Raw genomic sequence first — 13,996 nt, 5'->3', positions numbered from 1 at the left:
AAAGACGTCTGCCAGTAATTGGCCCTAGTTCAAGTCTCAGAGGATGGTCACTGATAATTTATCACTGACAGCTTCCATGAAGAGTCACAGAATAGAGAGCTATGCTAAGGGTGAGAAACCTCTGTACAATTGGGAGTTCAACATTTTTCTTTGTAGACTTTTTCCCTGAGCCTAGTTCTTTTAGCAATCATAATCATAAATTTAATGCCAAAAATATGGTTATTTTACTTAAAAAATAAGGAACTGTGCTTTACTAAATTTGTCCAAATCCCATACACTTCAGTTGAAGTTAGAATAAAAACTAATTCTATTTATAAATGTATTTTCTATATTGGAAGTAACATGTTTCTTCTGTATATTACATCTACAGGGAACATTGCTGTTGTCCCAATTATCAAAACCATTGGATTAGGCCTTGGAATCTTAATCTGGGGATCATTTAATGCCTTAACTGGCTGGGCAAGCTCAAGGTAATTCAAGTCAAATTAGTTCAACTAAGATTTCCCGCACCCATATTCTTCGTAAGGCAAGTGCTTACTGAGAGGAATAACATGTGATTCTTATTCTCACAGAGTTTATAGCTGGTAAAACATACACATCAAATATGCCACCTTCTATTGCTATTTGCCCCAAATTCTTAATATTTAGAATATGTAGAAATTAAATATATTTACAGGCTCACGCCTGTAATCCTAGCACTTTGGGAGGCCAAGGCGGGCAGATCACAATGTCAGGAGATTGAGACCATCCTGGCTAACACGGTGAAACCCCGTCTCTACTGAAAATACAAAAAATTAGCCGGACATAGTGGCGGGCACCTGTAGTCCCAGCTGCTGGGGAGGCTGAGGCAGAAGAATGGCATGATCCCCAGAGGCGGAGCTTGCAGTGAGACAAGATCACGCCACTGCATTCCAGCCTGGGCAACAGAGCGAGACTCTGTCTCAAAATAAATAAATAAATAAATAAATAAATAAATAAATAAATAATCTAGATATTTGATCAAGATATAGTGTAGCATTAAATCTGGGAAACAGAGGTAGAGAGAGAAAAAGGAAACTGATGTTTATTGTCCCTTTCTATTGTGTCACAGTTTGCTGGACATGTTCTATGCATCATTATCATCTCACTTTCACAAATACATGAAGTAAGCACTATCTTAGAGTAGATACCCAAAGAGGTTAAGTAATTTACTGTAGGTCACAGAACTAAGAAGCTAGGATTCAAACCCAGGTCTTCTAGTTCCAGAGCACATATTCTTCCCTCTAGAGCAGGGTTGGCAAACCATGGTCTGGTTTCCCAGCCATTTCTATAAATTACGTTTTATCAGAACACAGCCAAACCCATCCATTTAAGGACTGTCTATGGCTGTTTTTCTATCACAGTGGTAGAGTTGAGCAGCAAGGGAATAACTGACCCTCAAAGCTTAAATTATTTACAGTCTGGCCCTTGAGAAAAAGTTTGGCAGCCCCAGCTCTAGCGTTGCGCTGTCCAATAGAGTAGCCAGAAACCACAGGAGGCCGTTTATATTTAAATTTAAATTAATTTAAATTGATAAAATTAAACCTCCAGTTTCTGGGTTGCACTAGCCACTTGGGTGTGCTCAGTAGCTACATATGGGGAGGGGCTACTCTTTTGTGCAGTGAAGATAGAGAACAGTCCCATCATTACACAAAGTTCTATCAGACTGGTGCCCTTGGTCAGCATTAAGATTAACATTCAAATGAATTTTGGAAAAATGAGTAGAATGTAGGGTGTTATTCTCATCTTACCTTTTGGACTCCCTTTCCACTCAAAGCATTATAACCACCTCAAAACAACAAAACAAACCAACTTACTAACTTCCAATACATTGTCTCCCATCCTTTCCCCATTCCCCACCTCCTGCTATTTTCTTTTTCTTTTCCTTCTTTTCTCCTTTCCTCTTGCCCCTGGATGGTTCTCAGTGATTCTTGGTGATGATCACAGCAATGTCAAGGTAGGAAAAAAAAATCTGTGGTAATGACAGAGTAGGGATATTTAACCTAGAAGTTTTTTAAAAGTCTACTCCAAACACTATACAATATTGTATACAATATTGTAACCAATTATATACAATACAATATTGTAACCAATTAATTAACCTTCCATGAGTCAGGTGAACTATTTTCTTCTACTTCTTCTTTTTTAGTCTTAGTAAAGAGACACTCACAAGTACTTTTATGTATACTAACTCATTTAATCTTTGTAACAAACTTGTAAGGTAGGTACAATAATTATCCTATTTTAAACATGGGAAGCTGGGCACGTTGGCTAACGCCTGTAATCCCAGCACTTTGGGAGGCCGAGGTGGGTGGATCACTTGATTTCAGGAGTTCCCGACCGGCAAAACCCTATCCCTACTAAAAATACAAAAATTAGCCAGGCTTGGTGACAGGCACCTGTAGTCCCAGCTACTTGGGAGACTGAGGCAGGAGAATAGATTGAATTCAGGACGCAGAGGTTGCAATGAGCCAAGATCATACCACTGTACTCCAACCTGGGTGACAGAGCAAGCCTCCATCTCAAAAAAAAAATAAAAAATAAAAAAATTGGAAATTGAGGTACAGCGAAAATAAATAACTTACCCAAAGTCACAGCTAATAAGTGAGAGAGCTGGGATTTGAACCAGGAATCTGGCCCCGAGTCCATGCCCTTAAACATTATGGTGAAACATCTTAACAATATTTAATTTAATGTGACTTTCTGGATTTTCAGGTTTGGTTGGTTTGGATTGGATGCAGAAGAAGTGTCAAATCCACTGCTAAATTACATTGGAGCCGGGCTCTCAGTAGTAAGGTACACAGTCATTTCTAGTGATTTTGCTGTTCTTTAAAACATGGAGAGTGCTTTTTTAAGGATCCTGATATGTTTACATTTTTTAAACCTACATTTCATAAAATCCACATGCTTGTTCCTCAGATTCGTCATTTACAATGACTGGTTTTAGAGGACAAAAAGTGCCAGATTTGGGGGGCAGGAGCCCCAGCTTTAGCTCTCCAAAACTCTGAGAACCTGGAAAATCATTTAACTGCTCTTAAGCTTAGTTTTATCATCTGTAATATGTAGAAAATCATAACACATATCTTATCAATGAGAATCAAATATTTTACAAACTAAAACATGCTATTCAAAAAAAGCATTCTGCTGGCTTCCTGATGCCCCTGGAGTAGTCACCGATTCTGTCTTCTACGTACAACTCACTTCCTGTCTCACCTAGTTTCCACTTCCCTGTCTCCTCACTCACTCTTCTCAACCTAGCTAGACAGCCACTCTTTCACCTGTGAGAACACATACTCTTTTGAATGCCCATGTTTGGTTGCATTTGTGTCTAGCGGTATGCACTCTATGAATAAGGGTGAAAATGTCTTTAAATCTCTATATGGCAGTGTTCAGTCCATAAAACTTAACAGGAACTGGGTCACCTTAAATTTAGTCTTCTTTCCCCTCTGGATTCCATTTATATTCCCTGTCAGTTCTTCGCATAATGGATAGTACTGTCTAGAAAGATTTTAGTACTTTTTTATTCTTCAGGGAAAGAACAGTATATTTGCCTTCCTTCAACAATGATGGCTTTTCCCCAGCCACATTCAGGAACAATCTCTTTGTCATTGAAATGTTGCCTTAGAGAGTAGTCCCAGGCCAATTGGAGAAAAAAAATAACATAAATTATTCTAAAATAGCAGATTTCTGACTTTTTTTGGTGAGAGGCAATTTTATGTATTTTGTACAATTCACACAGAATTCTAACTCTGAATAGCTCTCTCAAAAACAATTTCTTTACACACCAAAACTGTAACATAGCACGGCTTAGTTTTGACTTAATGACAATTTAAGGTCAGTTTACCCAGTCTATCAGGCATTGTTTTCCTCCACATTTCTTCTTTATTTAGAAAAATACATTCTCCAAAATTGCAAATCAATTATTCATGTTCTACCACTTCCACGTATGTGGCCATGGGCAAATAACTTCAGTTCTCCAAGCTTTCGTTTCTCCATTTGTAAAGAGGGATAATAATAGCACCAACCTCATAAAGTATTTTGAGGGTTAAATGAAATAAAATATGTTTAGTGCTTCATATAGTGCTGATTACATGGTTAATGCTCTACGTATTAGTTGCCATTACAATTATTTTATTAATAACATTTATGTTCAATTACTGTTTCCCTGTTGGGTATTTGTTGCCCCGCTTTATGTTCCACTAGGCAGTGCACCTAAGGAACCCTGTAGCTCAATTTGAACTTGGTCTGTAGCAAGGAAATTCAAGAACTCTTCCTGTAGTGCATCTAGGCTCCCTTCTATGTTTCTCTGCTAAGAGGAGTTTCTGGAATATGTCATTTCATTATTTTAACTCGGTTAAATCAGTTTGTTCTGAAGGATATTCACTGAATAAACTTGGAGCTTCATGGTCCATGTAAAGACACTTGAAATACGGTTGCATCCGTTTAGGATATTGCTTTTCTTTTTAAAATTAAAATTATTGCTTCTATCCCCTGTATAGTCTAATTTTTTTGTTTTGTTTTGTTTTGTAGAGATGGAGTCTTGCTCTGTCACTCAGGCTGAAGTGCAGTGGAGTGATCTCGGCTCACTGCAAACTCCGCCTCCCGAGTAGCTGGGACTACAGGCACCCGCTACCGCGGCTGCCTAATTTTTTGTATTTTTAGTAGAGACGGGGTTTCACCGTGTTAGCCAGGATGGTCTCGATCTCCTGACCTCATGATCCGCCCGTCTTGGCTTCCCAAAGTGGTGGGATTACAGGCGTGAGCCATTGCGCCTGGTCAGTCTAATTTTTAAAGGTTGGTTAATTTCTAGCCTTACATTTTCTTTATGTGATATACAAAGTGTCTGTCAGTCAGTATACCAAAACCACTCCAGGTATTTTAAATAGGAGAGGATTTAACACGGGGAACTGTTTACAAGACCCAATTAAATAAGAAGAAGAAAGGCGGTGTCACCCATAACCCTGAAGCCCACACAATACTGCTGAATTGCCTCTGCCTGACCGACTGCTCCTGCTGAAACTACTGGAGGCACCACCAAAACATAATGTCTTCTCCCATCTTCTCAAATGATGCAAGTGCCTCCCACTGGTACAACCTAGCTGCCAATAAAGTTTGGGAAATGTAATTTTCAGTCTTCCATGTTCCATGGTTCAGGAGAGAGTGCATAGGGTGAGAGCAGAGCTGACACCAAGAAACAATATTCAGGACACTCTGTTAAACATTTGCTTCCTTGAAGATCCAGGAGCCAGAGGTCTATAACAAGACCAATGTCCCTTTCAATTCAAATAATAATAATATGATTTGGATTATCTTTAAGGATCTGCTCTCCATTCTTTTGTCTTCTCATTTTACGTGCCTTCCCTGGAGGGTTATGTTTACTCCACAGCTTCATCTATTATTTTACATTGTGAGGAAACCCAAATCATTGTTTCTAGCTATCACCTTTCCTCAAGCCACAGCCCTTCTTTTTTTTTTTTTTTTAATTATTATTATACTTTAAGTTCTAGGGTACATGTGCATAACGTGCAGGTTTGTTACATATGTATACTTGTGCCATGTTGGTGTGCTGCACCCATCAACTCGTCAGCACCCATCAACTCGTCATTTACATCAGGTATAACTCCCAATGCAATCCCTCCCCTTTCCCCCCTCCCCATGATAGGCCCCAGTGTGTGATGTTCCCCTTCCCGAGTCCAAGTGATCTCATTGTTCAGTTCCCACCTATGAGTGAGAACATGTGGTGTTTCGTTTTCTGTTCTTGTGATAGTTTGCAGAGAACAATGGTTTCCAGCTGCATCCATGTCCCTACAAAGGACACAAACTCATCCTTTTTTATGGCCACATAGTATTCCATGGTGTATATGTACCACATTTTCTTAATCCAGTCTGTCACTGATGGACATTTGGGTTGATTCCAAGTCTTTGCTATTGTGAATAGTGCCGCAATGAACATATGTGTGCATGTGTCTTTATAGCAGCATGATTTATAATCCTTTGGGTATATAACCAGTAATGGGATGGCTGGGTCATATGGTACTTCTAGTTCTAGATCCTTGAGGAATCGCCATACTGTTTTCCACAATGGTTGAACTAGTTTACAATCCCACCAACAGTGTAAAAGTGTTCCTATTTCTCCACATCCTCTCCAGCACCTGTTGTTTCCTGACTTTTTAATGATTGCCATTCTAACTGGTGTGAGATGGTATCTCATTGTGGTTTTGATTTGCATTTCTCTGTTCATACCCTTTGCCCACTTTTTGATGGAGTTGTTTTTCTCTTGTAAATTTGTTTAAGTTCCTTGTAAATTCTGGATATTAAACCTTTGTTAGACAGGCAGATTGCAAAAAATTTCTCCCATTCTGTAAGTTGCCTGTTCACTCTGATGATAGTTTCTTTTGCTGTGCAGAAGCTTTTTAGTTTAATTAGATCCCATTTGTCAATTTTGGCTTTTGTTGCCATTGCTTTTGGCATCTTCGTCATGAAGTATTTGCCCATGCCTATGTCCTGAATGGTATTTCCTAGATTTTCTTTTAGGGTTTTTATGGTCTTGGATTTTACATTTAAGTCTTTAATCCATCTCGAGTTAATTTTTGTATAAGGTGTGAGGAAGGGATCTAGTTTCCATTTTCTGCATATGGCTAGCCAGTTTTCCTGGCACCATTTATTGAATAGAAGATCCATTCCCCATTGCTTGTTTTTGTCAGGTTTGTCAGATCACATGGTTGTAGATATGTGGTGTTGTTTCTGTGTTCTCTGTTCTGTTCCATTGGTCTATATGTCTGTTTTGGTACCAGTACCATGCTGTTTTGGTTACTGTAGCCTTGTAGTATAGTTTGAAGTCAGGTAGCATGATGCCTCTAGCTTTGTTCTTTTTTGTTTAGGATTGTCTTGGCTATATGGAGTCTTCTTTGATTCCATATGAAATTTAAAGTAGTTTTTTTTCTAATTCTGTGAAGAATGTCAATGGTAGTTTGATGGGAATAGCATTGAATCTATAAATTACTTTGGGCAGTATGGACATTTTCATGATATCAGTTCTTCCTGTCCGTGAGGATGGAATGTTTATCCATTTGTTTGTGTCCTCTCTTATTTCCTTAAGCAGGGGTTTGCAGTTCGCCTTGAAGAGGTCTTTCACATCCCTTGTTAGCTGTATTCTCTGGTATTTTATTCTCTTTATAGCAATTGTTAATGGGAGTTCATTCATGATTTGGCTCCCTGCTTGTCTACTGTTGATGTAAAGGAGTGTTTGTGATTTTTGCACATTGATTTTTGTACCTGAGACTTTGCTGAAGTTGCTTATCAGCTTAAGGAGTTTTGGGGCTGAGATGATGGAGTTTTCTAAATATAAAGTCATTTCATCTGGAAACAGAGACAATCTGACTTCCTCTCTTCCTATTTGAATACCCTTTATTTCTCTCTCGCCTGATTGCCCTGGCTGGAACTTCCAATACTATGTTGAATAGAAGTGATGAGAGAGGGCATCCTTGTCTTGTTCAAAGAAATCCTTCTCAGTCTTCAAAGGGAATGCTTCCAGCTTTTGCCCATTCAATATGATATTGGCTGTGGGTTTGTCATAAATAGCTTTTATTATTTTGAGATATGTTCCATCAATACCTAGTCTATTGAAAGTTTTTAACATGAAGGAATGTTGAATTTTATCAAAGGTCTTTTCTGCATCTATTGGCATAATCATGTGGTTTTTGTCTTTGGTTCTGTTTATGTGATGGATGATGTATACTGATTTGTATATGTGGAAACAGCCTTGCATTCCAGGGATGAAGCTGACTTGATCATGGTGCATAAGTTTTTTGATGTGCTGCTGGATTCAGTTTGCCAGTATTCAGATTCAGTTTGCCATTACTGAGGATTTTCACATCAATGTTCATTAGGGATATTGGCCTGAAGTTTTCTCTTTTCACTGTGACTCTGCCTGGTTTTAGTATCACGATGATACCAGCTTCATAAAATGAGTGAGTGAAGAGTCCTTCCTTTTCAATTGTTTGGAGTAGTTTCAGAAGTACTGGTAGCAGCTCCTCTTTGTACCTCTAGTAGAATTTGGCTGTGAATCCATCTGGTCCTGGGAATTTTTTTTTTTTTTTTTTTTTTTTTTTTTTTTTTGGTTGGTAGGCTCTTAATTACTGCCTCAATTTCAGAACTTGGTATTGGTTTATTCAGGGATTCAACTTCTTCCTGGTTTAGTCTTGGGAGGGTGTATGAGTCCAGTAATTTATCAATTTCTTCTAGATTTTCTGGTTTATTTGCATAGAAGTGGAGTTTTTTGTTTGTTTTGTTTTGTTTTGAGATGGAGTCTCACTCTGTTGCCCAGGCTGGAGTGCAGTGGTGCAATCTCAGCTCACTGCAACTTCTGCCTCCTGGGTTAAATGATTCTCCTGCCTCAGCCTCCTGAGTAGCTGGGATTACAGGCACCTGCAACCATGCCTGGCTAACTTTTGTATTTTTAGTAGCGATGGGGTTTCACCATGTTGGCCAGGCTGATCTCAAACTCAAGTAATCCACCCCCCTTAGCACCCTCCACAAAGTGCAGGGATTACAGGTGTGAGCCACTGCACCCAGCCTGCATAGAAGTGTTTATAGTATTCTCTGATGGTAGTTTGTATTTCTGTGGGGTCAATGGCGATATCCCCTTTATCATTTTTTATTGTGTCTATTTGATTCTTCTCTCTTTTCTCCTTCATTAGTCTAGCTAGCAGTGTATATATTTTGTTAAATTTTTCAAAAAACCAGCTCCTGGATTCATCGATTTTTTGGGGGATTTGTGTGTGTGTGTGTGTGTGTGTCTCTCTATCTCCTTCAGTTCTGCTCTGATTGTAGTTATTTCTTGTTTTCTGCTAGCTTTTGGGTTAGTTTGCTCTTGCCTCTGTTGCTATTTTAATTGTGACGTTAGGGTGTCAATTGGAGATCTTTCTAGTTTTCTGATGTGTGCATTTAGTACTATAAATTTCCCTCTTAACACTGCTTTAGCTGTGTACCAGAAATTCTGGTACATTGTCTCTTTGTCCTTATTGGTTTCAAAGAACTTCTTTATTTCTGCCTTAATTTCGTTTTTTTACCCAGGAGTCATTCAGGAGCAGGTTGTTCAATTTCCATGTAATCTTGTGGTTTTGAGTGAATTTCTTAATCCTGAGTTCTAATTGATTGCACTGTGGTCTAAGAGACTATGATTTCACTTTGCATTTGCTGAGGAGTGTTTTACTTCCAATTATGTGATCAATTTTAGAATAAATGCTATGTGGCACTGAGAAGAATGTATATTCTGTTGATTTAGGGTAGAGAGTTCTGCAAATGTCCATTAAATCCACTTGATCCAGAACTGGGTTCAAGTCCTGAATATCCCTGTTAATATCCTGTTAATTTTCTGTTTTGTTGATCTGTCTAATATCGACAGTGGGGTGTTAACACCTCCCATTATTATTGTGTGGGAGTCTAAGTCTCTCTGTAGGTCTCTAAGAAATTGTTTTATGAATCTGAGTGCTCCTGTATTGGGTGAATATATATTTAGAATAGTTAACTCTTCTTGTTGAATTGTTCCCTTTACCATTATGTAATCCCCTTCATCTTTTTTGATCTTTGTTGGCTTAAAGTCTGTTTTGTCAGAGACAAGGATTGCAATCCCTGCTGTTTTTTGCTTTCCATTTGCTTGGTAAATTTTCCTCCATCCCTTTATTTTAAGTCTCTATGTGTCTTTGCATGTGAAATGGGTCTCCTGAATACAGCACACTGATAGGTCTTGACTCTCCAATTTGACAGTCTGTGCCTTTTATTTGGGGCATTTATCCCATTTACATTTAAGGTTAATATTGTTATATGTGAATTTGATCCTGTCATCCTGATGCTATCTGGTTATTCTGCACACTTGTTGATGCAGTTTCTTCATAGTGTCATTGGTCTTTATATTTTGGTGTCTTTTTGCAGTGGCTGGTACCGGTTTTTCTTTTCCATATGTAGTGCTTCTTTCAGGAACTCTTGGAAAGCAGGCCTGGTGGTAACGAAATCTCTCAGCATTTGCTTGTCTAGAAAGGATTTTATTTCTCCTTCACTTTGAAGTTTCGTTTGGCTGGATATGCGATTCTGGATTGAAAATACTTTTCTTTAAGAATATTGAATATTGGCTCCCAATCTCTTCTGGCTTATGGATTTTCTTCTGAGAGATCTGCTATTACTCAGATGGGCTTCCCTTTGTAGGTGACCTGGCCTTTCTCTTAGCTGAGCTGCCCATAACATTTTTTCCTTCATTTCGACTTTGGAGAATCTGATAAGTATGTGTTTTGGGGTTGATTTCTCATGGAGTATCTTAGTGGTGTGCTCCGTATTTCCTAAATTCGCATGTTGGCCTGTCTTGCTGGGTTAGGGAAGTTCTCCTGGATAAAATCCTGAAGTGTGTTTTCCAGCTCGTTTCCATTCTCCCCATCTCTTTCAGGTACTCCAATCAATCATAGGCTCAGTCTTTTTACATAGTGTTGTATTTCTTAGAGACTTTGTTGATTCTTTCTTCCTCTAATCTTGTCTGCATGCTTTATTTCAGCAAGGTGGTCTTCAAACCCTGCTATCCTTTCTTTTGCTTGTTTGATTTGGCTACTGATACTTGTGTATGATTCACGAAGTTCTCATGCAATGTTTTTCAGCTCTATCAGGTCATTTATGTTTCTCTCTAAACTGGTTATTCTTCTTAGCAGCTCCCCCAACCTTTTATCAAGGTTCTTGGCTTCTTTGCATTGGATTAGAACATGTTCCTTTAGCTCAGCAGAGTTTTTTATTACCCATCTTCTGAAGCCTACTTCTGTCAGTTCATCCATCTCATCCTACATCCAATTCTGCACCCTTGCTGGAGAGGCATTGTGATCATTTGGAGGGGAAGAGGCACTCTGGCCTTTTGGGTTTTGAGCATTTTTTCATCAATTCTTTCTCATCTTCATGAGTTTGTCTAGTTTTGATCTTTGAGGCTGCTGACCCTTGAATGGGGTTTTTTGTGGGGACATTTTGTTGTTGTTGATGCTATTGTTGTTGCTTTCTGTTATTTTTTCTTCAATGGTAAGGTTGTAGCAGGACGAGCTGCAGACAAAACTCCTCAGACACCGAGTTAAAGAAGGAAGTGGTTTATTCGGCCTGGAGCATTGGGCAAGACTTCTGTCTTAAGAGCCAAGCTCCCTGAGTGAGCAATTCCTGTCTCTTTCAAGGGCTCACAACTCTAAGGGGGTTCGCGTGAGAGGGTCGTGATCAATTGAGCAAGCAAGGAGTATGTGACTGGGGGCTGCAGGCACCGATAATCAGAACGAAACAGAACAAGACAGGGATTTTTACAATGCCTTTCCATACAATGTCCGGAATCTATAGATAACATAATCAGTTAGGCCGGGGGTCGATCTTTAACTACCAGGCTTAGATCAGGCAGGCCCAGGCCTGGTTTCAGGTCTGGTTCCTTGGTTTTGGGTCTGGTTCTTAGGTGCTGGACTACCTGCCTTTAGTTTTGCTTCTCTTTCCTTTTCTGAATATAAAACAATATAAAACAATATGAGAGGGTCTGTCTCTCTTCTCTCGTTTCCTCCCTTTAAGACTCTCACTTTTTATTAGTGGAATTCTCACTCTTATTTTTGCTTCTTATGTCTTCCTGTGCAATAGATTGATAGTGATTCATATAGTACATTTGTGCTGAAGCATTTTGGTGAACTAAGGTAGTGATGAAGCTTTTTATCATTTAGAAGTACAGGTAGCAAACAAGGGAGCAGTAAGCAGGTTCTTATTACTATTATAACTCCTATTATAAGAGTTTTAAATCCTCTTAGTACTGGGAACTAATTTCTAAACATGGTCTCAGGATCAAATCTATGCCACACTTGCACGGGCACATGTGCCAGTTTCGTTATATCTTTAACTATGTCTTCAACTACTTGCCCTTGATCATCTGTGTGTAGACAGCAATTAGTAAGGTTAAATTTTCTACAAAATTATCTTTCAGCTGCTAGCAAGTAGTTGAGAGTCAATCTATTTTGACAGATAGCATTTCTCATCTGAGTTTCTTGCCGGGCCAGAACAGTCAAGGTTTTACCGGTTTTATTAGTGATGATCTTCAAGACAGCTTGCAACCATATGATTTGGTTGAGCAAGTAAATGGGGGTCCAGTATCCTCACACATCATCTTGTGCCTAAGTGGCAGGCCTATAGTATTGTATAATTTTTTCAGGAGGCCGTTTATCATCTTTTTAATTATCTATGGCTACACTTTGCTTTTCGCGGGAAGCATAGACAGAGAAGCTTAGGAGTTTACCTGTTGTTATGGGCATTAGGAAGAAAGATGGTTTAATAGTGCCTATAACACAACTACCTGTCCACCGCTCAGGTAGCTTAGCATAGGCCTTATGTCTACATATCCAGTATAACCTAGTGGGGGCTGTCCAGTCCCGGAGGGATACTGGGTGGGCCTAAACGGTCTGCAACTTTGGGAATTTACTAAATGGATTTTCTTAGTATGGTTTGAACTGTACTAGGTGGCTGTTTTTGTAGTACTATTATACAGTTTTTGCCTAAGGCAGCTGAATCTTTCTATAGGAAGGGTGAAGTCCTTCCCCACTCTTGCTATATTGTATTGTCTAATGATTGAGGCTTTTAGGTCTTAGAAGCTATCAGGGTGATTTTTTTTGAGCCAGGAATTTATCAGGAACTGGGTCTGTAGGTACTAATTCTTGGGCTTCCTATGGCCATTGATCTCCCTTTATAGTTTCTCTACATATATAGCATGAGGTGACATTGAGAGACTGGGCTACATGCTCGGCTAATTGCAAAAACAAATTTCTTGTTTTTCCTGGAATTTCTGGTACTGGCACATTCAGTTCATCATAGAAGGTTTGAAATACTGGCTCAGGAGAGCGTTTATAAACTTTTCTTCAAACTGTAATATTTACTTGAAGATCCAGTACAGCCTCATCAATTTTTAGGGTTACATCTTCCCCTTTTTTCCAGCGAGGATTAACGGGGTTAGTTATTACTGGTTCTAAGGGGTTCCACTGACTACTGGTACAGGAATGGCCACTTTTCTCTTTTTTGAAGGTGGACAGGATTTTTTTTCATTTTTTATTTAAGTAGCCTAAATGACACAAGACCAGTATGTACATTTATTTTTACACAGTCTTAATTTACGATAAATGTACTTATTTTCTGTCATATAGCCTCTTAATTAAGAGAACTACATCTTATTTTTAACTTATTATTATTAATGACAGCACAGGCATCAAATTTTAAGGTGACTTGTTTGAGCACCTCTCTTTTTTTCTGGTTTGGCTAACACTTTACTTGTATCGTTTAGGAGCCTTCACTAGTCTTCAGTTTTTAATCTTATTTTAAAAACTGGTCATGCGAGGCTCAAATGGGTCATAACACATATCAGGTTGGTCATTTCTCGGGCTACATACCTTGTATAGAATAATATTATGCAAACAAGTTTTTTTAGAGTTCCAGTACACTATAATAACCATAAAATAATAGGACCGTAGCAACCTTTTGTCCTACCTCAGTGACTTGATGTATACACTGGGAATAGCCTTCAGTTTGAGGAAGGTCAGTTGAAGTCCTTACTGTACAAGTTCAAATTTTAAGGAAAATGAGTCCTGCAATGAGTTTCCTCATGCTTCAGCCATGCGTGGACCAGTCAGCCTCCAAGTGTGACTAGAGCAGGGCTTGTCGTCTTCTTCAGAGTCACTTGGCAGGGATTGGTGAAGCTGCTGTCATCCACGTACGGCTCCCGGTCTACTGATGTTTAAGGGTGGTCTCGGAGGTTGGGCCTACTAGAATAAACTGAGTCTAATACCTCTATACAGTTATGTTCAACTGGGCTCTCTGATACCGGGAGCAAGGTGACGGGGTTTAGGGTATTGTAAACTTCAATGGTTATGTGGGGATTTTCACAGAGCAAGCTTTGGTATCTAGTTAGTCTAGCATTTGTTGGCTAATGATGGTATTTATTAAA

The 13,996-nt window shown here is 39.0% G+C and overlaps 1 protein-coding gene across 15 annotated transcripts in view; it reads left to right on the top strand.

Annotated features, from left to right (window-relative positions):
• TMEM144 (transmembrane protein 144) overlaps window positions 1-13,996 on the top strand; it is a 90,844-nt gene that overhangs the window by 44,475 nt on the left and 32,373 nt on the right. For all 15 annotated transcript variants that reach the window (XM_050789871.1, XM_050789875.1, XM_050789868.1 and 12 more), the window contains 2 exons: window positions 371-470; window positions 2,734-2,814. In XM_050789871.1, coding sequence (XP_050645828.1) covers window positions 371-470; window positions 2,734-2,814 — 181 coding nt within the window. The remainder of the gene's footprint in view (window positions 1-370; window positions 471-2,733; window positions 2,815-13,996) is intronic.

The sequence above is a fragment of the Macaca thibetana genome, chromosome 5 (assembly GCF_024542745.1).
Source record: "Macaca thibetana thibetana isolate TM-01 chromosome 5, ASM2454274v1, whole genome shotgun sequence".
Lineage (NCBI taxonomy): Eukaryota > Metazoa > Chordata > Mammalia > Primates > Cercopithecidae > Macaca > Macaca thibetana.
The sequence above is the reverse complement of the archived record's forward strand: the minus strand, read 5'-3'. Positions and strand labels throughout refer to the sequence as shown.